The 24,587-nt window shown below is 45.7% G+C and overlaps 1 protein-coding gene across 1 annotated transcript in view; it reads right to left on the bottom strand.

The window, feature by feature from the left end:
• RCOR1 (REST corepressor 1) overlaps nt 1-24,587 on the bottom strand; it is a gene marked incomplete at its 5' end in the record, with an annotated part of 39,660 nt that overhangs the window by 12,729 nt on the left and 2,344 nt on the right. Inside the window, 3 exons of the mRNA XM_009072092.1 lie at nt 895-1,013; nt 3,543-3,704; nt 7,682-7,734. Of these exons, the coding sequence (XP_009070340.1) occupies nt 895-1,013; nt 3,543-3,704; nt 7,682-7,734 (334 nt within the window). The remainder of the gene's footprint in view (nt 1-894; nt 1,014-3,542; nt 3,705-7,681; nt 7,735-24,587) is intronic.

The following is a 24,587-nucleotide window of genomic DNA, read 5'->3' on the forward strand; positions in this document are numbered from 1 at the left end:
AGTCTTCCAAAGCCATGCACACGTCAAGTTTGGTCTGCAATGGCACTAAGTGCGTTTTAGAGCAGGCTGAGAAGGCACCCACATCAAGCAGATGGAGTTGTTGCTGTTCAGAGAGGTTTTTTCCACATACTTGAAGTCACTGCATTTCTGAGGCTCTGCCAACTCCAAAACCAGGTAAAGTCACCAACTGGCTATTCTCACTGTGAAGGTACTTAGAGCAACACACACAAGGCCACTGGCTGACTTAGCTCCAAGGGCTTGCATGGGTATCCAGGAGGGTGAGCCTACAGAAGAAGCTGCACAAGCAGGAGTCAAACTCATCTGCTAAGTGATGTCCAGAACACCACCAGCCTCACCCAAACCCTAAGGCACCCAGCACTCCTTGGGACACCTCTGCCAGAGCGCTCATCCTAAGTTCTGCTGTGATGTCAAATCTTGCACGTTCTCACTCTACTGAGCATCACATGGAGGAAATTAAGGCAGATTTCTAGCTCTTCCATGACTTCTTTTTCCTATCCTGCTTAGCAGCTATTCCACCTCCACTGACAACAGTGCCAATCAGCTTGTAAACAGTATCAATTTCATCTTCTCCACCCTCAAGCAGTATCAGAGAACAGGCTCTAGAAGGATGGGATGGTACAGAGTGCACTAGAGGGCAATCAGGAATTGCAGAGTGTTGGAAAAGGGAGCACACCCAATAGCCAACAGATTCCTCTGGCCTTGAAGCAAAGCGAAACATGCACAGCAGGTAAGAGGGGTGGGGAAAGGTGTGGCACCAGGAAACATCTGGGGGAAAATCCTACATCCACTTTCCTACAAGCTAACAGGAATCTCTGGGATAGTCTAAAGAAATCAGTGTGCAGCAATACACAGCCTTTCTGCCTGCAGACCTACCTTTCCTCACGTTCCCTTTTTTGTTTACGTGCATGACGGTCCATCACGCTAGTTTTAGTCCTCGTCTTCTTCCAGGAGTAGTAAAATTTCACCAGGCTGGCTATTGATTTGTCAGGAAGCTGTAAATTAAACATGTATCCTTTTAGATGTTTATATGCAAAGCATCCCCAGCAGTTCCCATACAATTGGGCTGTTTCTGCCAAGGAACATATCTCTCTATGTTGGATTCTCTCAAAGATTCAAGCAAGTCAGTTCTGTAGCCTTTCCAAAAATGATCTATAGGGGAGTGTTTCAGGTTAGTGACTACTGTTCAGGACATCAAAATCTCTCAAGAGCATCTCAGCAAGCCTCCTCTCACCAGCTGAGTAGCTGGTTCCTTCAGAATACAGGAACATAGCAAGAGCAAATTCGAAATGAGGCCTTGAAACTGAGATAACAGTTTTAAAAGCCAACACAGACATGTGTAAACAACCACAGGAACTGCTGAATTGCAGACAACATCCCAAGCATGTCTTTGATGTTTGGTTAAATAGGTTTATTCACACCATTCACATGATGAAGTCTATTCAAAGGTCTCAACAAAGGATGTTTTCAAAAGGTGAAACGTTACCGTATGGTGAACTGAGGATACATCAAAACACGAGTCTCAGAATTATTTGTCCTCTTACACTAATGCTGTTACCCTGCAGCTATGAATGAAAAGTCTGCCTCCAAAAAGGACAGGACTCCATTAAGACCTTCTCTACTTCTGAGGTACCCTGCATGGATGTTTTTACACAGGACTTTTAGAAGCGAAAGGTCCAACCTTTCTTGCTGAATACAACATGTTCTGGGTAAGTGTCTGGTTCAGCTTGGAGGGCAGAATGGGTGGAGAGGAAAACAAAACTGTGAACAAGAGCCAGATCTCTCTCATTCAGATACTGCCGTTGAAGTCTTCACTCGAGATAAGCCTGGTTCTCCAACTGCAGACTGACCTTAGGCTCTAATAATGGATCACATCAGAACTCCCACCCTGGCCCACAGCTGCACACAGGCAGAAATCCATCCGTGCTCGCCAAGCACAGGTGCTAGGTGGATGCTGTGCTGCCAACAGCCACGCAACAGGCCGAGAGACTGAAATTAAAAGGAGTTCCAGAGAACAAACTCAGGGAAAAGGCTGTTCGTGACAAACATCCACTTGGCTACAAACACATACAGAGAGTGCCAAAATGTCAGAACCAACTCCGGTAAATAACGTAACTCGCTTTTCATTCTCTGGCTTTGATGATTTCTCCCCTCAGCTCCAAACTGCACTGGTGGTAATGGGGCAGCATATAAAAACTAACTAACGTGCTCCTGAGCCATTGATTCCTGTCCCCTGCTAAACACAAAGCTTCATGCCACTTAATTCCTTTCATGCAGGATGGCTTTCCTGGGAGCAACAGTAAAAAAATATCATTACCTAGGGAACAGTGCAAGAGCTTGGCATCCCTGTGTTGGAACGCACTTCACTCAGGGACAGAGTCATGCTTCTGCACATAAACCAAATTGAGGATTTCTTGCTTTGGCATTTAACCAAGCAACATGATAAGCTTTATGTTCTCTTTTTTTTCCCCAGGGCATTCCCCTCCCCATTTTTTTCTTACATAAGAACAGAGGAACAAATAAGCTTCATCCTTCAGGCATTCCACAGCTCTCCACAGTATGTGCAAGCCCCATCATCTCCTTCAAGGGAGTGGGAGACCCTAGGACTCCAAGGCCATTTGGAAATGAAGGTCAGTGAAGGAACACTCAAGGAGGACATGAGGAGAATGAGCCTCTTCCTGCCACCCTTCTGAAAAGGGACTTGGCAGTTTTCCATTGTCCTTGGGAGGCAAGTCACCTTTTGCTTTAAAAAAAAACACATGCTTTGAAGAGGCTGAACAGTGTGCAACAGCCTAGGCTCACTTCAGGGGGTCACAACCAATATACCTGGGTCCTGCTGGAAGGCCCGAGCGGCGCTTTACTGAAGGAGAGCAAAGCCAAAGTGGGTCTTATCCAGGTGATGAACAATTTGAAGATGTTCTCAAGGTACAATTTATTAAACATTTTTACAGCCCATCCTCTCCCTCTGTCAAAGGAAAATGGCACACACCCTAGCACTTCCCTTTCAGGCTGAAACTTACCCTGAAATTGTCATAGTGTAAAACAATATCACTACCAACCGAAAGCAATGGACTGAATGCTTGCAATGATGGATAAACCTCCACCACAGCACCTGCTGACAGTCCCAAATCACATTAAGCACAGACTTCATAGGTAAGTGAAATTAATTCCTAAAAAGCAGGCTGTAAGAAAGGAAATCAACTTTGCACAGAGTTGATCTTTACTCTGTGTGTGGGCACGTGTGTACACACCATGCCTGAACTCCAGCTGAGACAAACACTACCACGGCAGACACGGGACTGAAAACCGTAATTTCCAACCAAAAATTGTACAGTCAAAGTTTATCCTGAACCAGTAATGCACATCAATATTGTTTCTTTCTGCTCATGATGATATTTTCCCCTCCAACATCCCCTTTGGCCTGTTCTCTCCCAAGAGCATTAGACACGTGTTCGGCACAATCACCACTGAAGATGATGGTCCCATTGTCCATCCTGCTGTTCCACTCCTGTGACACCACTTACCATCTGCTGGATCCTGTGAAAGGTTTTCCCATGGAAACTGAAGGCCTGTTCAAACAAGACCTTGTCTTCCACTGTCCACTCGTCTGGGAACGGAGTAAAGTTTGGCAGATCTGCCAAAGACTTCTCAATGTTGTGCTTGTGCCAAAACAGCATCCCAAGGGCCTGGAAACAACAAGGACACCAAGGGGACAATTGTAATCACAAGAAACTACTGGAAAATGGAAAGGGAGAGCTACAACATTTTTCTCAGGCAACACATTTGACATCATTTTCATTCTCAGCTACATCAGACACTTTTCTGAGTGTGAGAAACCTGGAATCTAACCCCCAACCCAGGCTGTGAAGTCCAACCTGAAGTTTATCAAAACGACCCTAGTAATCATGTAATAAGTGAGTAGCAACAGAAAGATGGGAGAAGAAAATTGAAGAAGTTACTCCAACCTTACTGATCATGCACAGGAAAACTAAGCCAAGGCTTGGGAAGTCTACCTAAAAAACAGGCTGGATGAAAGGAAGCGTCTTGCCAGTGCTGAACTCCATTTCCTGTGCAATTAGGAGGATGGTCTAGTTCACTGAGGGGTTTTATGGTTCTTTCTGAGGGGAAAGGGGAAAAGAGGAAGAAGATGAGAGAAGAACTGGAAGAATGAAAGGCAAACCACATGCACAAGCTTGACTTGCTGCTAAAATGTCCCGAGCTCAAAGGAGGAACAAATCTCACTCATTTTGGGGGCTGCTCATTTGTTCCCTTGAGAGATGCCTTGTTTCAATGCTGCAGTCTGGTTCTCAGTTCCTAAGACAAAGTGCATGTGCTGCACTTCACCACCTGCAAACCCTTCTTCTCCTGCTGCCTCCAAAATGCTCACTCACAGCCCCTCTCCCCCAGGGTGTGCAGCCCATGTGTGCTATGACACATCACTCCCCTTGGCATGCCAGTAACCACTTCGAGTCATTTTGGGAAGGCCTGACTCTGCAGAGCTAAAAAACCAGCCTTTCACAATGGCTGTGTAGTGAAAACAATTCCTAACATGCTGAGTAAAACGTAAGAGTAACCTGCTCATCATATGCAAACTCAGCTCAGGTTTCACAGCCATAGTTACCCTCATCTAGTAGTTTCACCCTGGCTGCTCAGCATTACAAAATCCCTCCAAATTTGGGGTTTCCCCATTATTCTTTACTATGCAAAAGGCAGTTCCTTTACAGGATCTCATGCCCCTGAGATTCTGCAGAGAGCATGCATATAGATGTTAGTATTATCCAAGATCTTGCCCAGTTCCTCCTGGTGCTGCTTGGACACCCTCTCCTCGCTTTGCCCACGCAGAACAGGTTGTAGTCTTGGTTGCAGCACAGGCACTCAAGATGTCACAGCAGCCACACAGCCTATCTGGCAAGCATGGGACCAAAGGAACTATTTTGCAGTCATGAAGGATTGAGTTTTCTCTCCCCGCCATCCTTCTCAGCTTCAGATACCAGCTGTACAGAGTATCCCCATGAGGAAACATGGAAAAACAAGGAGGGAGACCTTTCAGGAGGGCAGGGTAGCATTAAATACCACTAAGGTGGTAGGGAGGGCTGAAGGAACAGCTGCTTACACAAAAGTAAACAAAAAGGTTTTCCTTACAGGCTGTTGAACAGAAGAGCAATATTCCTCCTCCACCCTGTGCTGCCCCAGAAGAACTCTGCACTCACACAGAAGTGAGGACAGAGCTTTCCCAGACTCCTTTGTCCCAGGGTGTCTGAGACAGGCTGGCAGCAAAGCACAGCTCACAGCCAGACTTACTGTAGTGCTTCCAAAATCCTGTGACTGCTACAGCTCAGCACAACCACCGCCAGCTGTTTGGAGCACCAGCTGAAGTGGGTCCGGTCCACCCTGCCAGAGCTCAGCAAGGTGCGGGAGCCTGCCCTCCCCCTGGTGAGGCTGCAGGGACTCCCCACCAGCACAGCCCAGAGCTTCCAGCCACCATCCAACAGCCACAGAGCCAACAGCAGGGCACTCAGCCACGGGCAAGGGGAGAGAAAGGGCAGAGACAGGAGCTGCATGTGGTGCAGATGCAGCCAGCTGGATGGAAACACCGCTGGGCAGAGCGGGGCCGGCACGTGCCCCAGCACCCTGCCAGCAGCTCACCACTCCCTGCAACAGACTGGCACGTCTTCGTCTGCACAGGGAGGCTCTGGGCAGCAGGCACAGAGGCAAGAATGGCAATCTGTGATGACTGCCAGCCAAGCCACCTGAACAGAGGTCCAAAGAGCCTGGCTGTCGGGTGATGTGCGCGTGGGAGAGGGATGCCTTGGCCAGCAAAGCCCACAGATGGTGGCCAACTGCTAAAGCAAGCTCTGACTGGCTTCCAGGGAGTCTGTATCAGCTTGTCCACAGTCACCCAGCCAACAGCAACTCTGATGACACCTGCTCAAGAGAGTGTCCTCTGCTGACACAACAAATAAATCATCCTGATTTGAAAGCCTTGACGCTTGTACCTGTGATACAAAATGAACACATGCCTTCCAGAGCAAGACAAGAGAGATCCTCGCCAGTTATTTCCTGAAAGTGCCTAGTGTAGCTGTCTAGGAAACCCCAAAGGGCCTGGGAAACGTGTAACTCCGAAGTATTATGTGAAAGTGCAGTAGAAGGAAGGAGAAAATGTTTAGAAGTAGGGGGATTTTTACCAGTTGCTCAGCCACTTTCCATCCTGGTGTGGCAAGTCCTGCAACTTCTACTGCAGTACACAGAGGAGAGAAAAAATGAAGAAAAAGACTTCAAAGAATGAGTGGGAGCTCTCAGTTTCCAACATTAAAATGAATGCAAATCTCTGTTGGCTAAGTTTAAGTTTTTCAAACCACAAGAATTCTGTGGGGTTTTTTTTTCCCCAAAAAATCACAAGCTTCATTTTGATCAGACTTCTGGATCAGTCTATACTTCCCAAACAACACTTCTCCACTCACATAACGAAACCAACTTCTGTTACTCTGAGAACATCTCTTTTGGCAAATACTACCCACACTATCCAATACCAGAATATACCCATATCAGCTGAAGAGTTACCACCCCTATTTTCATTTTAAGTTCACAGCCTTTTGATGCCTTCATATTCCTTTTATTGCCATTTTCTGCTCTTAGAAACTGCAACTATCAATTCTGATCATTCCTGGTTTTGCTGGAAATTTTGCTGGCTATCTCAGCTTCAATGTTCTTGTTCAGCAAGAAGTCTTTCTGAGCAGCAGCCACTGAAAGTCTGACTCAAAGATGACAGTGGAATCATTTAAATAGAAGCCCTCGCCCATCCAAATTATTGGTTTCTATGTTTCTTTGCCTAAACAATTTCGTAAGCTTTCAGATTTTCGTAGAACCCCTTTGTAGAGACAGTATGTAATTTGCCAAGATTTGACAGTAAGTCATGAGATCTCCTACCTTCCTTTTCCAGGCAAGTATTAGTGCATAAGGAAACTCCACAGAACTCAGAAAAGTTTCCTGGCACAGATCTACTCATCACTCCAACAAGTGTCAAAATTAATGTCAGCTAACACAGGAAAGATTAGTACATGGTCCTAGGCCACAGGGAATAAGGGACAGGTCTGCTCCTCAGACCAGGATTTCCATCCCTAGGCTACAGGATCTGCCTAACAGCAGTGACAGCTGGCAAAATCATCCAGTGCTACTGCACCGACATCCAAGGGGCTCATCCATGAAATGCAAAATGAGTTGCAGCAGTTTTAAGGTAAATAAGTGTGCATATTGGTTTGCCTCAGATGGTTCAATAGCTCATTAATAACTGCCAAAACATTCATGAAGCAGAGATGGAGCAGTCAGCTGGAAACTGCAATGCAATCAGGCAGTCATCCAAAGACAAGCCAATCTTTTCAACGCTGTTTAGGGGTTCTGAACATGTTCAAGAGGTAGTCACCAGAGGAAACATAACAGTCACGGCCAAACTCCCTCAGAAATTACAATGGTTTTGTTTTTCTTCTTTTGATGTAGAACTAGGGGTGAACTCCATATCCCCAGAGCACAGGTCACTATTGGGAACAGTCAGTTTTGGGACAAGTAGGAGAGAAGAAAACAGGGAAGCAGCAGTTCCAGGCAGTCACTTGAAGTTATGTTTTCATGCTGAAACACACTTTTAAATAAGCATTCAAAGGGTTGTTACCTGCTCCATGTTGTATCCATGCTTCTCTTTAGCAATGGCAATATATTCATCCACTGAAAAACAAAGAGAAGGTATAAGAGCATTTTATATAATGATCTCATCTCCTCTTCCCTTCCCCTTTCTACCTGAAAACCCAGGTCTGCAGCTGACTTCAGTCCTCCACAGAGAGCTCTCATGAACAGCCTCTGTTTCCAACAATTCAGGAACAGAAGGAAACAAAGGAAAAAAATAGTCACCAGACAAACTACTACATATTTTCCTGAACAAGCCTAAATGGTGCATGATATCCAATCCATTTCCAGTACTTCTGAAATACAGCATACAATATTTCAGAACTTCTTCACCAAAACTGTAGGCATGAGTGTGTCAGCTACTTTTTGGGGGTGTTCGTGGGGTTTTTTGTTTGTTGGTTGGTGGCTTATTTTTTTACATCCCCCAAAGCAGTTGTCTTCTTAAGGAAAAACACAATCCATACCTTCCAATACTGCCAGACTCCTAGAGTTGCACAGTTATTGCAGATATCTTGGCAAATTTTTCAACTCTATGCCTCAGCAATTTTCATCTTGGACCAAACTTCACCTCTATGTATTAATAGGCCCCTGTGAGCTTTTAACCTTTACAATGTGAAGATGCCCTGAGGAGTTGTACTTTGTACAGATGGGACAGACCCAAATGTCTCTCTTGGTATGAGTGACTGAGTTTACATTATATCCAGCAGTACACCCATTTGAGAGGACTGGATCAAAGTCAGTACCAGTGGTGCTGTTCTCAACTCTGTGCCCTTGTGCTTGGCCATTATTAACCACCCTGCAACGTTAGTAACACTCTTGAAAAAACAAAGATTCCACCTAACAGGTGAGATTCCTATTTCATCTCATGGAGTGGGAGATGCTAGAAGCTTTGGTTGTCTGTAGGACCCCCAACGTGTTAGGGCCCTGAACTTAAAATTGATACACAGAGTTCTTATTCTTCTACAAACAAGACACATAGCAATGAACCCAAAAATCATTCTCCCTTCCTTTTCTACAGATACCCAGGGAGGGATGCAAGCTAATTCCTATGCTGAACACCTGACTCATGGAGAGCATGCACAGCACCTCTGGAAGGAAATGGTTCTGTGCACTCTGCAGCTAAGAAAGTTTCCCATGGCTTCCCATGGTTTGAGTCTCATGATTAACTTCAGCTCTGAAATGTGCTTCTCCCCATGTTTTCTGCCTTTATGGATACTCTCACAGAGTCTCTGGTATCAGCATAGCATTTCTTAAAGCTTTTCCTTCAGGCTGGGACAGTCCTCAGTTCTTCCTTCATCTGAGCAAACCAAGCAATGAACCCAAAATGTACTGGGAAAACAGAAAGGATAAATCAGAAAACACACAGCAGGAGAGCACCAGCCTCTTATTTTCAGTTTGCCATTAATTATAAGAATTTAAACCTAGGTACTTAAAGTAGACATCCCATCTTTAGACTAGCCAATACAACAATATCAATGCCAGACCTTCTTCTGGAAAGGAAAAGCATTTGTTAACTTTCACAAAAAGGTGTTGCAGAAGAAGGCATCGTTAAATGCCACAGACAAGTCCATGAATACTAATACAGCCACACAGTGTGGCAGAGGAGCATGCAGCAAACACTGGCACAGTTCCAAATTAGCAAGGACACTCCATGAGGTTCCTGCTCTTCCAATCTCCCACCTGCACACAATGGTGAGTCCCAAGGGGCTGATGAACCTGTTTGCTGGACCATTTCAAGCAGTGGAATAGATTGCCCAGGGAGGTGGTGGAGTCACCATTCCCAGAAGTTTTTCAGATGCTACCACATCTGGTGCTGGAGGATACGGTTTAGGGGTTCCAGCAGTGGCAGGTTAATGGTTGGACTTGATAATCTTTGAGGTCTCCTCGAACCTTGATGGTTCTATGATTCTATGTTCTGGATACATTCAGTAAAAGTCTTATTATCCCTCTGGAAAAAGGTGCAGCCACAACCATTCATCTGCAGTGCTGCAGGACAAATATGTGCCTCTCCAAGCCAACCAATTCCAACAACCATGCTGAACTAGGATGATAACCATCCCTTATTGCAAATAACCTTTTCTTGCATCAGGCAAAAAAAAATAGTTGCAGAGGCAGTGGAAGTGACTGGGAGAATGATAGGAACTTCCTAGGCTGAATTTGCTGCATGGACTAATAGAACATTCTGAGGGTTACCAAAGGCTGGTATAAACCTCAGGAAACAGCTCTGCCATGGAAAAAAACCGACTTGCAAGACCATATCCCAAGGGGAGAACATGATCCAAGACGGTCACACAGGGTAAACAGGGACCAAGATGGGAAGTGTCTTATCAATACACACCATCCCATCTCTCCACACGCCCAACAGGGCAGGGAACATCAGTAGGATGTGGGCAGAAGAGCAACTGCAGGTGCTTCTAGAGTTATAGCTGGTTTTAAGACCACACCAAAACCAAACAAAGGTTACCAAGAAACTCAAAGTGCAGCATTTCCCTTTCCTTCAGCTAAATACTCTTGGCTTCCTTAGAACAGGTACAACACATGCAGTGTTATGTATTTTGTCTAAGGGGGACATAAAGGAAGAAGGAAGGAAAGGAGTTGAATTCTCTGAAGTCCAATGCTGAATTAAGCTCCTGAATGCTAAGTACTGCTGCATTAACTACTGTGGAAAGATCTACAGCTCCTCATTTGACTTTAGCATCTTATCCTTTAATATATACAGAGAAGAACTGAAGTTGTTCTCCTTTCCAGCATATTATCTTGCTTTTGCCAGATGCTGTGAGCAAGGAAAATATACTTGCTCCCCAGCCCCTCAAAAAATCATTACAGCATTTTCTGTCCTAACTGAGCACGAATATTAGCAAGGTCCTCACAAATCACCAGGATTTCTGTTCAATCAAGTCAATACACCACTGAGCCAAACAGTATATTATGAGTGACTGGACTCCATGAAACGAAGCAAGATGCTTTTCCTGTCACAGTAGGTTCTGTAACACCTCAGTATTACACCTCAATGTTACACTGGAGGAAGTGAAAAGAAAAATAAGAAAAAGGCAGTAAGATGGTAAGCTGACTGTGAGCACACAGCAGTGCTCTACACACTAGAGGAGTGTTTGTGGGTGAAGGAAGTACAAGGAGTACACCATCGTACTCTACTCTTGGCTTGTTTCCTGCCTGCTTACTGACAATCTAACCCATTCTGCTTGTCATTTCTTGGCTAATTGCAGGCTCACTCACTTTGATGCTTGCACCATCTGAGAGGTATGACAGTCCCTTGAGCAATCCTTCCGATTGCTCTTTCTTTACCATCCCCCTCCTCCATATGAAGTAAGCAAGGAAGAGCATAGCACCAGCTGAGTCACCGGATCCCTTAGGTCTCCCATACCAGTAGAGCCTGGAATTGACACAAGCTTAATGCTTTACATGCCACACCAGATAAATAAGTGCCCTCTTCCATCCTTGCCTTCCCCGTACACCTCTAGCAAGCAGAGGGCAGCGGGCACGGGAAATCCTGCTCACTGTGTTTGGGTGGCATTCAGTCACGCTCAGCATGGAACCCAGCAATCTGTTCAGACAGCACAGTTCAGAGCCAGAGGAGCTTGGGGCAGAGCCCTGCTTACACCAGAAGAGTTTGCCAGCACAGCTCTTCGCTGCTTTTCAGAAGAGAATAAGCAAGAGCAGCTAAGTGACCCCATCCCATTTCCCCAGTATAAAATACAGCACTATGCACTCACTCTACCAGCAAACTTTTCCCCAAACAGGGCAGACAAGAGTAATCCCTCCCATCCAACTCATCTCCCTATGCCAGAAAGGTATTGCAGCACAAATCAGGCCAAAACCACAGTGATACTTGAACAGACAGTCGTGTGACACAGGAGATGCATTGCTCCTGTGAAGGCTCTTGTTGCTACTAGAAACCAGATGGGGGGAGGGACAGAAAAGAGAACCATAAACTGGTATTTCTTTACCTACTGAGCTGCATTCTTCTTCTTGCATGCATTTTAGCTGTGTGAGGGTGAGCAGGATCCCCCTGTCCAGCACACACCCAAAATGCAGCAAGCATTGGCCCAAAGAGCCCTTTCCTATAGCCAGTGATGCTCAGGAAGGCAGAAGGAGCACAGAAGGCAAGGACACGAAGTGAACAGAGCCTCACATACACACTGCCACAAGCAAAGAGGGGCACAGTGTAGAGATGCTAAAGCACAGCTCTCCCTGATACGATGAGATGACTGAAGGACCCTGGGTGTAGTGCTAACACAGCCAAAGAGACAAGGGAAATGGAAGAGAATGTGAAAAGCAGCAGAGAAAGATGCTTCCACACACCCCCCCCCCCCCGAGGAGAGTTTGACCAAAATGGTGCCATCAACCCCCTGAATTTTGTGTCCTTGTTTACAGACATCTTTCTCATGCACACTTTTCTTCTGCTAACAGTCTCCCTGCAAGAATTCCTCGCTGGAGGCAAAAGGAAGGGGACCCTCTTGGCTGCCAGAGGGAAGGAGGAACAAGAGCAAACAACTGCATTGCTGATTTTCAGTCCCGCATCCTTGAACAGCGCTTTGAGAGATGTAAAACAGGAGCATTAATTTCAGGGGGGTAGGAGAACTCTGAAAAGAGAAATGCCTGAAAATAATGACTCCCCTCATCACCATCTGATCACACTACGATCTCTCCGAGTGGGTTTTCCAGAGAATTTCTCTCCCTTGCCCAAATTGCTTCTTAATGACCCCACGAGGATCGCATCACGTTCAGCGGACTCGATGACCCCAAGGAAGCTTTGCAGCATAAGCAAGTGTGCTAAAGCCTATAGAAAGCAACAGGAATGCAGAGGTAGAGCTGTTGCTGCAACCTCAGTTCACCCCTATTACTAGGGTACTGCAGGAGCTCTTGAACATTTTGCATATTACGTGATGCAATACCCTAACAGAACAGGGTGAAATGAGGACAAAAGCAGCATCCTTGGTAATGTGCTTCACAGGGTTTGATCAATGCTGGAACCTGCAAGGAATTCTGGATGTTGCTATACATCTCTCCCTCCCCTTCATCTCCCTTGAGAACGGGGAAAAAGAATTTTAAAAAAAAAGGAAAAAAACCCAGAAGTCAAGACCCAAAACAAATCAATATTATATAAAGAAAATAAGGACATGGATTAAACACATACACACGAAATTCTTCCAGATTTGAAAACACAATTATGATGGTACACAAACATCTGAGCAGAGTTTTCGCCTGGGCTATAAAAGCGAGCAGCTGCATTGCCGTCCCGCTGCCCTGGCAGCGCCGGTGGAACTCTCCTGCCACCTCGTGGTCCCAGCTCGGGAGAGGAACCTGCCAAAGGCACCCGAGCTGGATAACTGTCTCCCTAAAGTTAGCTGCAACAGGGAGCGAGGGAAGCAGGCAGAGATCGCAGCGAGGTGGCTGGACAAAATCACTTAAAAAAAGTAAAATCCACCTGATCTTAGAGGTCTTTCTAACCTTAATCACAGAATCATAAAGTCATCAAGGTTGGACGAGACTTCTATCGAGTCCAACCACTGGCCTGCCACTGCTGGAACCCCTAAACCATATCCTCCAGTGTCAGATCCAGATGCCTCAAACACTTCCAGGGATGGTGACTCCACCACCTCCCTGGGCAATATTCCAGTGCCTCAATACCCTCACAGTGAAGGAAGTTTTCCAAACATCTAATCGGAATCTCCACTGTCTCAGCTTATGACCATTCCCCCTAGTCCTCATTCTGTATTTATATTCAAGAGGTTCTTCTGTCTTGGAGCAGCTATTCCCTCATCCTGGCAAGGTGTGATGTGTGTAACAGGCAGGACAAGAGTGGAGAGACACAGATGTGCTTTGTCCCCCATCCTGCACCCACCTGGGCAGGCACAGTCTTCTCGAGCACTGTTTCTAGGAACAGAGAGCACTAGTACACAGACACAAAGGCTACTTAAAAATCACTTCATGCAACTGAAGGTGCAAGAGGATTTAGGCCTCAACTCTACAGCAGGTGAGGAAAAAGTCTGGATGCAACTGTAAGGCAAAGGAAAACCTACCTTACCTGGAGAAGCCTATTAAAAACAGGAGCAAGAGAAAATATGCTGCAGAAGGGCATGGTAACTTGACTCATGGGACTCCAACAGTATTTATCAACCTCCCACCCACTTAGAATCATAGAATCATCAAGGCTAGAGGAGAGGTCTAAGATCATCCGATCCAACCATTAACCTGCCACTGCTGTAACCCTTGCTGTAACACTTACTTCCCTGTTGCTCAGATTTTACTTGTATTTTATCTCTTGCTCATGTACCAAGGACCCTGCGGTGCCACTGCATTAAGTCTCCCATGGCAGCAGGGCCAGATCAAGCATCCCTATCCTTCATCTGCCTCTTTCCACCTGGGAGCACAAACACTTGCCTGGACCCCCAAGAAACCTGACTGGCAAACTGTTCCACCTGAAAAACAACCAACTCTCTCTCAACGCATCAGCTCCTTCACTCAAGTAGCAGTTGATGCCACACAAGCACTGAGTGGTGGCCGAAAGTACAGAGATGCTCTCACCTACAAGGAGGGGCAGTCCCAGACCCTTCTATCACCATCCCTACTTGTGCAGGCTGCCCCTTCTCCTGCACTAGCTCCAGGGCCACTCAAGGCACTGAACAGCTAACCACCACCACCACCACCACAGCAGAAAGCTATTCATAAAACAGTTTTACGCTTTTTATATGGTTGCACACCATATAAAAATCACTTTGATGGGAGGTTGCACAAGCCTGAGGAGTGATGAGCCCTCCTAGCTCCAGCGAGGGATGAGACTGGCTCAAGCCAAAAGTGCAACTCATTCCTTGTCCCAGCACAGCACAGGGGTGAGCAGGTGGGTAGGAACAGGCCTGACTACTTAAAGTTGCACTGGTGAGGAAAAAGTGGCTCACAGAACCAGACCTGGAGCCTGGAAACTGCAGCCTCAGAGAGAATAAATCAAGGAATAAAATACCCCATTGCTGGGAGATTATCCCTTTAAAAGCCCTGATACCTTCCAAAAGCTTCCTTTCTCACACAAAGCAACCAACCCCTAAGCCATAAAGAAACACTGCATTTCCTGCCCCCTTTTTTTATTCTTAATACTGCTCTTTGCAAAGTTCAAAGCTGAAAGCCCAGTGATGGTTAAACAACCAACTCACCTGCCTTCAGCTTTTGCTGCACCATCCAGGAGGCTGCACTGCAGACACAGGTGTATTGACCTATGAGCATAGTTTTTGTAGTTTGCCAAAACTGTACAAAACTCTTTACCGGGAAAGACTCTTTTGCTAGTAGATGTGTTACTTTTAAAGCTTTTACCAACATATGTTCATTCCAGAAGTTGTACCATTACCTGATGCTATCACATCAAGAAAAGGGTGGTGTATTAATGAGGATTATCCTAAGAAAAGATATCCAGCTGATGCTCTCTTGCTCTCTGATGCTGCTGTCCTCCCTCAGAAAGGCCATATGGATGCCCATTGTAAGAACATCCATGGAGGACTTCGTGGGAAGAAAGTCTGCTTCTTATACATCCATCACATTTAACCTTCAGTCAGAAATGTGCTCCACTGTGGGACTGAGCGCTTTACTGGAGGGATGGCATGGGTTTAAATATCTACAGAGCTCTGGGCACCATGAGGCCAGATGTTGCCATACGTAACACAGAAGAGAGGATGAGGGAGATCTGACAGGGCAGTAACAAAGAGGAAACACTCTCTCTGGGATCTAGCACAGAACAGGAAGAGCCACACTGGATCACCTGGGGACCTAAACTGTGACCATACGGGATCTGCGCATGGCTATCATTTCGCAGTGCAAACCTGATCCTAAATCAGGCACAGACACGGGACTGTATTAAATGCAATTAGCCAGAGCACTTGATAATTGGGTTTAGAGCCCCAGTGAGAACACCAAACCAGCACAAGTTAGGTTCTGGCAGGGAGGGAATACTTGTTCCCATGTATGACCTTCCAAGACAGAGATGGGAAGTTACAGACAGGATAAATGCACGTAACACACTCCTGAACAACAAAGCGAGTTTATAGCAGAGCAGCTCTTTGCATTATTCAGTACAGTGCTCTCAATTCAGTCCGAGAAGCCCCAAAGCCAAATTTATTCTGCTGTCAAACCATGGCTTGAGTTCACTCTACTGGGAGGTTACAGCCTTGGATTATACACTTCAACCACAGGCAGCAACACACCCAAGCAATGCAAGCAGCAACACTATCAATGCAGTTGTCACAAGGGGTAGAGTATTAAGAAAAAATTGATCATGTTGTTCAGTGCAAAGGGATGCTAACCTGGGTTAGAAGGAATCTCCCTCACAAGACATTCTTAGGGAAATTACTATTCTCACTCATTGAGAATGCCTGATCCAGTGAATCCTTTCCAAAAACCACATTTGCTAATTCAAGAAAAATACAGCTTGACACACACTAATGACAGAATCAGTATGGGAGACCATAGATTCAGCCAATATGAGCCTTCAGTACTCTGCCTAGGAACACTCTCAGCTCTTACTCACATCATGCTATAGACACTGAAATTCTTGCTCTGCAAAACAGTGAGAACAACATAAAGCTTCATCAGGCAACCTGCTGCCAACCAGCTTCAGATGATCCAGACTCAAAACCCTCGAAAGGGGGTGAAACCTTCCGCAAGGTCCATTTTCCACCCTCCAAAAGATTTTTGAAAGCTCCTGCCTAAACCCAGAACTGTTATACTCTCCACTGTTGTAGGAATACCAACTAATGAAAGCACTGTACCAGAGCCAGGCTTCCTAGCCAGCATGTGTAACTCCACTTCCCCACAACACAGGGTCTTTGTGCAGCACGAGGGCACACGCACAAGGAGTGTGCAGGAGCAGAATAGCCATCAGGTTCACTTACAGCTCATTATTATTGTTACTGATAATAAAGCCTGTGACAAGAGAGTAGGAAGCCATGCTGACTCCCTTTATATGGGACACAAAAGCAAAAGAATGATCAATTTGTCCCCTAGCTACCTCCTTGAGGGATGTCACTGGGGCAGAAAGGAAGCATCAGGCAAGCCAGCAGGCAGGGAAAGGAAGGAGACAAGGCTGAGCCACGTGGAGCTGCTGCCCTCAGCAGATGTGGAACACCCTACTCTAGACAGGTCAGCCTTCAGGAGACACCAACACTCAACACATCCATTCCTATACTTGCTCACTTCCTACAGGTTTGAAAGCAAAGAGATGCAAAGGTGTTTTTGACCTCTCCAAGAAGTCCATGCAGAGAGACAGTCAGGCTTCCACAGCCAGAGACCGGACAACATCATCTTTATAGCAGCCTCTAAATCAAAGTACTAGTGTTATGTTGACAGATATTAAAGTATTAAAAAAAATGTAAAATTAAGTCAGTTTAAAAAAAAGGTCAAGTTATAGATTCACACAGCACATGCTGAAACATGCAGGGCCTCAGCCTTCAAGGCTGACCCTAAGAGACTGAGTGGAAAAGCCTATGATAAACCAATGTCACCAAACAGAGCCAGGAGCATCTATCAGTAGTGGGTGGTCATGGCTTTTAGCCAGGGTTTAAAAGCCCAGTCCTTACCGAGAAAGTTATGTATTACTACACATCTTTGCAGTGCTAGAAAATTCACTACGACCCTGCCACAATATGAATCTGCACAAGCAGCACATGAACAGGAAAGTAACTTAATGTGGAGTGCAAAAATATAAGAGTACAGGAAAATTAACTAGTGGGAATGGCTCCTATTTAGAGCAAATAACACTACAGTAAACATATTATGATGAGGGAAGCTCTGGCACAAGTCCTTGAGAGAGCCTAGCTGCTCTGCCTCCTGCACCAGCACCTTTGTAAAGGTGGCAGCACATGAATCCACCACAGCAAGATGTTATGGCAATAACCTTCTCCAGCACTGCTTGGTGGAGACATCTCCCACAAGAGCTCCTCCCTGACTCTGCACTGCTCCCATCACATACCTACAAACAGGCACTTCCTGACCAACTCTGCTCTAAGGAAAAATGAAAAAAAAAAAAAAAAAAAAAAAACAAAAAAAAAAAAAAGACATGTAGAAGGTTACCCTTCAGTTCTCTGACCCTTCTTTTTTTCCCCTCACAGCTACAACAAGACCAGCAAGACTGGAGCACACTCAGCCTGTCCCAGGGCTGGGCCCAAGCAGTGCAAAGTAGCTGCAGCTCTGCTGGTTCTCGTCATACTGGTCCTACAACTCACCCAGCGCCCATCAGGCTGGCTAAGACTGCTCCCAAACGTACTTCAGATCAAGGCTTGCTGCCAGGGTAGCTCTAAAACACAGCTATCATCACTCCATTACATCCACGTCATCTCGTCTCTAAACTCCTCTTGGAAAAAAAGCTTCTTCCCAGAGCCAGTTCCTTCCTGTACCAGCCACAGCAGTGGCAGTTGGAATTTTCAAAGTGGGTCATCTTGACACGTTCAGAGGCCTGGATCACACTGCAGTGAAAAGGAGGAACAAACAGGTGGCAGGAGAGAACAAGGCACATGAAGAAACTGGTGACTACCCCCCCACACTCCCAGCACAGCAGCAAAAAAATCCTCCAGGATAACACAGCTCCCTTAGATAAGGAATCCTTTTCCTGGATACTTGCCAGCACATTCTCTCCTTCAGGTTTTTTGTGTCTGTGGGCTTTAAACACATACACACCCCACCAAACACCCACAAAACAAAACAACACCCACCAAGCAAGCAAAAACCCAAACACACACACAAAAATAAACAAGAAATACACCACCACAAAAAAACCCAAACAACTCAGACCCTCCACCACCACAATCCACTGTGCCTTGGGCAAAATCCATCGCAAACACATGCCCTCATTCTCTCAAGCTACTTTGCTCTCCTGAATTCACTGATGTGAAAGGGTTAAAGTCTCATCTTAATTTAAATATGCATTCAGGATCCAGAAATATCAACCTGCAGCAATAATGATGAAAGAGCTGCTCGGAGATTTCCACACAGTTGCAACAGCGACTAGCAGGGCAGATGACAAACAAAGGGGAAACTGCAGCTAAGTTTGAGGCAACTCAGCCATTTCCAGGATACACCCATAGCCTCTGAAGCCTGGTACCTTCTTTTTGCTGTTCACAATATTGCCACTGCTAAGTATCAAAAAGTTGCCTCAGCTAAAATCAAAAGCTGCATTTCTTCACCTTAGTCTTTTGAGCATTTTCTGAAGTGCAGCAACTGCAGCTGCTGGGAAAAGTGGCCATGACTATTATTTCTACAGCTAAACTCAAGCAGAATCTTAAATTAAACACTAGTTCTCTCATTTCTGAATTCCTGGGAGCTGCATTCTTCAGCTCCTGTATTTGCATCCAAGCTCCACAGCTGCCAGGTTCACTGCATAATAGGAAATCTGGATTTGGGATAAACATAAACCCAATTCTGCTTCTCTGTTAATCCTTTTTGCTGTCACTGGGACAGACAACAAACTGGTATTTCTAGGAAAGGAGCATATATAACCAGCATGGTCTGGACTTTTTGCTATCTTCACTTGAGCAACAAAAGGTCAACACATAGCTTCAGGGGAAAATCACAACCCCTCAAGTCCAGCCCTCAGAGACCTGGAAGTCTTGGCTCTACCTGGCAGCTCTTTTTTAAAGCTAATACTTTTACTACCCTAAAAAAAAAAAAAAAAAAAAACAGCAAGCAAAAAACCAACACCAACAAAAACAAACAAGTGAAAAAAACCAAAAAAACACCCACAAAAAAAAAAAAAAATAATCAAAAAACCAAAACAAAACAAACAAACGAAAAATAAAACAAACAAAAAACCCAAATCCAACAAACCTCGGACAAAGAAGCAGAAAGACCCGTAACAAGAGCAGCACAATACATGCACTCCTCCCTTTCACAACCTCCCACAGCACTTATCCAGTCACAAAATAAACCCAAGCATGAGCTCAGCTAAGAGTTCAACAATACTTTTTCTCTCTGGTGGCAAAGCCTAAGCAGCTCCCACCCCTGACCAGGGCGGCTGCACTCCTACTGAGCATCCACACAGCCTTTTGTGGAGTTAGGTTATAAACCAGGTCAGAGATGACAGGGGTTGGAGGGGTCTAAAAATAAAGCCACAAATCCAACTGTTTCAAGGATTCTGTTTAGGGCATGATGGAGAGGAGGGACTGAAAAAGCAGCTTTTCTGATGCTCAAGACACACCAGGCTACATCCTCTGCCTTGCTGCTGCCTGTGGAGGGGTGTCTGTGTGCTGGGGAGGCTCTGAGAGTACCTCTAAAGCATTAATCCCTTCCATTTTAAATGCATCCTGTTAAATAGGGGCTGCATTTTCTAAAAAGGAAGATTTTAAGATCAACACTTCTCCTCAGTCTAATCTCTCCCATTTGTGGTTTTCCACTCACATTTGTTTTATTGCTAGGGCACTCTGCACCTCATGGAAAATGAGAGCTAATGACAATAGTTGATGGAGTTGTATGTCCACAGAATTCACAGGCCAAAATAAGTGAGCCAAAGGGGAAAGGCTGTGCCCAAGCAGAAGCCCTTAAAGCAGCTATGGCTCAGCTATACACTGAGAACAGAGACCAGCCACACAGATCATGATCAGACACACGCAGCAACCTTAGAAGACATTTTCACGTCCTCTATTCTGGCTGTCATTTTAAGCTAAAAAATTCAGACAAAGGAGACTTCCAAGCTTGTTTAACATTCCCTTTAGAAGAGAAACTGAAGAATAATGCATAGCCCATTTTATGCAAAGCTTACCCCCTGAACTTTGGCCACTCAAACACAAAACCTGCCTTCACAAATTTTGGGATTCACCTCACCATCACAACAGAGGACAGCTACCAAAACCCACTCTCACCCACAGAAGGCTGCTGACACACTAGCCACGAGGACACACAAAGGTGACTGGGACATGAGCTTTTGAGATCCTGAATGCCAACTCATAGCTTCTTAGGGTGGAGCACCACACTCTCCCAGTTACCAGCCTGTGGCAAGTTAACTACATCTTGCCCATCCAACCACCACAGGGTTAATATCCTTAGTAACCATAGCAACCAGCACTTCTTCCTCCATCAGAGCCTCAGCTGGCACATTGCTGCCTTCCCAGCATCAGGTTTTGCAGCACATTTAGGGACCCTTCCCTTTACCCCCAGCCACAGGGTTTGGCCAAGCACATTAGGAGTATGTTGGAGCACTCTGCTGCTACACCCAGTTCTGGCATTACTCTGTCCCTATGTCCCCTGGGCACTTCTACTTCCCCTCTGCAGGGGGAAGGAGGATGCCTGAATTCCCTGCATGTGCACCAAGGCATAATGTAAAGCAGGGAACCAGCTGCAGCCTCAAAAAGCAGAGATGCCACAGGGTAACAGAAGAAGGGATTGGTGCATGTCCAAAACTGGCAATGCCAATCAACCATCAGGTCAAAGAGAAGCAGCACGGCAAGACCAGAGGACTCAGCTGCCACCATGACCCAGTGTCCCATGGATATTAGGGACAGCACCTGCCTGTTCAGTGACATCCCATGAACTGCAAATCCACCTAGACATCCAGCAACTGACAAAACAAACCTCCCACCTAGAGGCACTCATATTCTGCCAGGAAGAGAGCAAAAAAATTACTTTCAAAGCAGAGCACCAACAAAACAATACATCTTTCCTTCTTGCAGTTCACCTTTGAACTGCAGATGCATAAAGGCACTCAGCACGTCCTCTCCTCTCTCCTGGTGTCCATCCCTTGCTCCTGGGCAGCTGCAGCATGCCAGCACTTGCTCATTTCTAAACCAACCCAAAGTCATTTTTATGGTTCCACTCACTGGTGCACTTGGCAGAGAGAGAGAGAGAGAGACTGCTGTTTTATTAATAGCTTCATGCTGGCCCAGCTCTATCCTGTGCAGGGTTTCCACAGCATCATTACAATGCATTTTGCACTGTTTCCCTCCCCTCATTCCCCACGTACCACTCAAAGAGAGCAGATGCCCATCTTCCACCTAGCTGTTCCTGCTCCTCAATGTCACCCTGCCCAAGGCATCATTCTTCCTCCTCTCTCCCTATCTCCTTCCCCACCCTCTGTGACAAGAGTCCAAGCACAGCCACAACAGTTGCCCTCCATGGCACTAAGTCCATGGACAGCCCCTCAGGGGTCTCACTTTGTGAGCAAGTTCTTTGTGAGAGGTGCAACACTAGCCAAAGCTCAGAGTATGTGGAGCAGAGTTGGAAGGGGAGCACAGTTATTTTAAGTCCAAATGTTCAGTTACTGCACAATGGCATTTCTTTCTTTCTTCTTTAAAAGAGGACAGACTTCTAGCTTTGGGCTGACTTTGTGAGCTACTCACTAATGGTGGCACTGCTATGCAAGTGACCCCTCAAAGGCAGAAGTCTGGCAGTAGATATGGAACATGCTGGCAGCATTCAGCTTTGGTATTAATATGGGCAAGGCAGTAAGTTTGTACCCAGGATTAATGGTTAACAAGGCACAGGATAAAAAACGAACAATGTGCCAACACATACTTTTGTTTCCATCTTCTCTATTACAGCCATCATTTCGTGGCATCCAGGAAAAAACTTTCTCCAGTGTGATTAAAACAGTGCTTCAGCATACAGGGAGCATGGGACCCAAAGAAGCTTTTAACCAACTGTGTGAGCCTGAGCATCAAGCACGCAGATACCCACCAGGTCTTGGCTGACACACTGGTCTTTCCAGGATTCATTTCAGCAGCTTACAGGAGAACCTCCCACAACCTCCACCAGTTTGGCCATCCCTCTGCCAAACCCAGTACAGTGCTCCAAGCACCATCACAGATCGGTTCAGTGGTTTTTAGCACAGATTGACCTTCAACAGAGGTGGCTTCCACGAGCTCTGGTGATTGCACAGAATTCTCCTCCTCACAAGAGCTACCAGCCCACTCCAAGGAAGAGCTAACATGCTACCCTCACTTCCATCTTCACACTGAGCCCCAGCCACAGGAGCAGAGTCCTGTGACTTACAGGCACAGGACAGATTAAAGGTTTTGGAGTACAAATGAAAGTAATCACAGGTACCAACATGCTGCTGATTGGAAGGATTTGTCCACCCACACTTCAACCTGAACAGCAATATAAGAATGGATGTGCTAGCTACGATTCACAGCCCAAGGGGCTACCCCAACCTCATGGAGACCACAGCTCCTTCCACCTGCAATTTCACACTGCATACAATCTCTCCCACCAAGGATAATACACACGTCACAATAATCCATGGTTTAAAAAGGCATCAAGAAACAGAGGACCGATCACTTCACTTCCCTGGATAATTTTCAGTAGTCAATCACCAAAAAAAACCCACCACACACACACACTCAGGCATTTCATTTTGGTCCATGTGGACTTATTTTGCAGCCATCTATTTGTATTATTATGCATGTCTCTTACTATGTGAAAATTTCCCTTTGAGAGAATAATTGACAATAGTCCCCTTTCAGCCTCTTTTCAGTGAGCTAAACAGATGGAGTGTGCTTCATCTTCACTTTCCAAAATGTTTCAGCAGCTCCTGTCTCCATCCTTTTCTCAGTTTTTCCACACTGTTCTGATGTTCATTTCCCTGAATGCTCCTGGGTGCAGAGGCAGCAAACTGTCCCAGTGACTACCTGACTCTTTACACCCACATCATCCACAGGGTCAAGCAGGACACAGGGAAGCTTGGCTGAATTACCTGCCCGCTGTTTCCCCAAAATTGCTCTCTAAGCCATTTGTTTCCAAACATCAGCCTTGCTGTAGAAGGCCAGAGCTTTCAGTACTGAGATTCATAACCCTGCAGTTGGGTCATTAAGAGCCCGTGGCATTGGCAGCAGCCCAAGTCAGGAAAAGACCCAAAGCATTCCACAAGACTGTCAGTAGCATTAATGTTATTTACCATCCTGTCAGTCTACGGCTCATCCACAATTCCATATCAATTCCCACATCCCTGATGAAAATGTTGATCATCATCAGCCCTCTCACACATCCCCATGGACCCTATTTAATTAGGATTCGCTAGCAACGATGCCAAGATTTGTCAGTGAACTTGAGAGTCACTGGAGAGACCTCCTGTCCCCTGATGTTCTTTCATCATAAACCACGAGGCAGATTAAGGAACTCTGCTTGTAATACATTTATTAAGTGCTCTACAGCCACTGAAGAGCACTGCTACCTTGGAGGAGGTTCCCATACCCTGAAAGGAAGGGGGACTGAATCAGCTCTCATGCAGTCAGTGCCTAACAGCTGCTTTGAATACATTAGAGCTGTGAACTTATTTCCACCATCAATCCATTTCTAGTCTCAAAAACCCAAACGCACCTAACTTCAGCAGAATGTTTGCCACAGTTCATTTTTAAGTAATGCCAGGCAGACAGGAATAACTGACACCTTTCAGTAGAATCAGCTCAAATTCGCACAAGACAAAGCAAACAGGACCAGCTCCCTGTTCTCTCATTCCCTGCACAGCTGCACTCTCCCCATTTGCTGGAATTTTCCTGCCACCCCAAGGTCCTCCCAGTCACCTCTCCCAATGCACCTTTGGGGGTTTTTTTACTACTACTAGACGCTTAATTTCACAACTCTATCCCTTTGCATCAAATCAATCAGGCATCTGGGAGGTATTTTGTGTGTTATATATGGCACAAAAGCTTCATACTTCACTCCCTCAAACTCCATCTGAAATATTTATTCTTTTTTTTACTGTACATTTTTTGGAAGGTGAAATCACTGATCAATCTAAACCCTCACTAAAATTTTGAGTATTTTAAGAAATTTCTTCTTGCCACTTCCTCCATTCATATTGTTTTCCCCAGCTTTTTGTGCTGTACCAAGAACAGTCAACTGCCACCTAGTTTTTATTCCTCTATGTCATGCTGCATTTTTAATTACAGAATCACAGATTGGGTCAGTTA

This window comes from Acanthisitta chloris, unplaced genomic scaffold (assembly GCF_000695815.1).
Source record: "Acanthisitta chloris isolate BGI_N310 unplaced genomic scaffold, ASM69581v1 scaffold3073, whole genome shotgun sequence".
Taxonomy (NCBI): Eukaryota; Metazoa; Chordata; class Aves; order Passeriformes; family Acanthisittidae; genus Acanthisitta; species Acanthisitta chloris.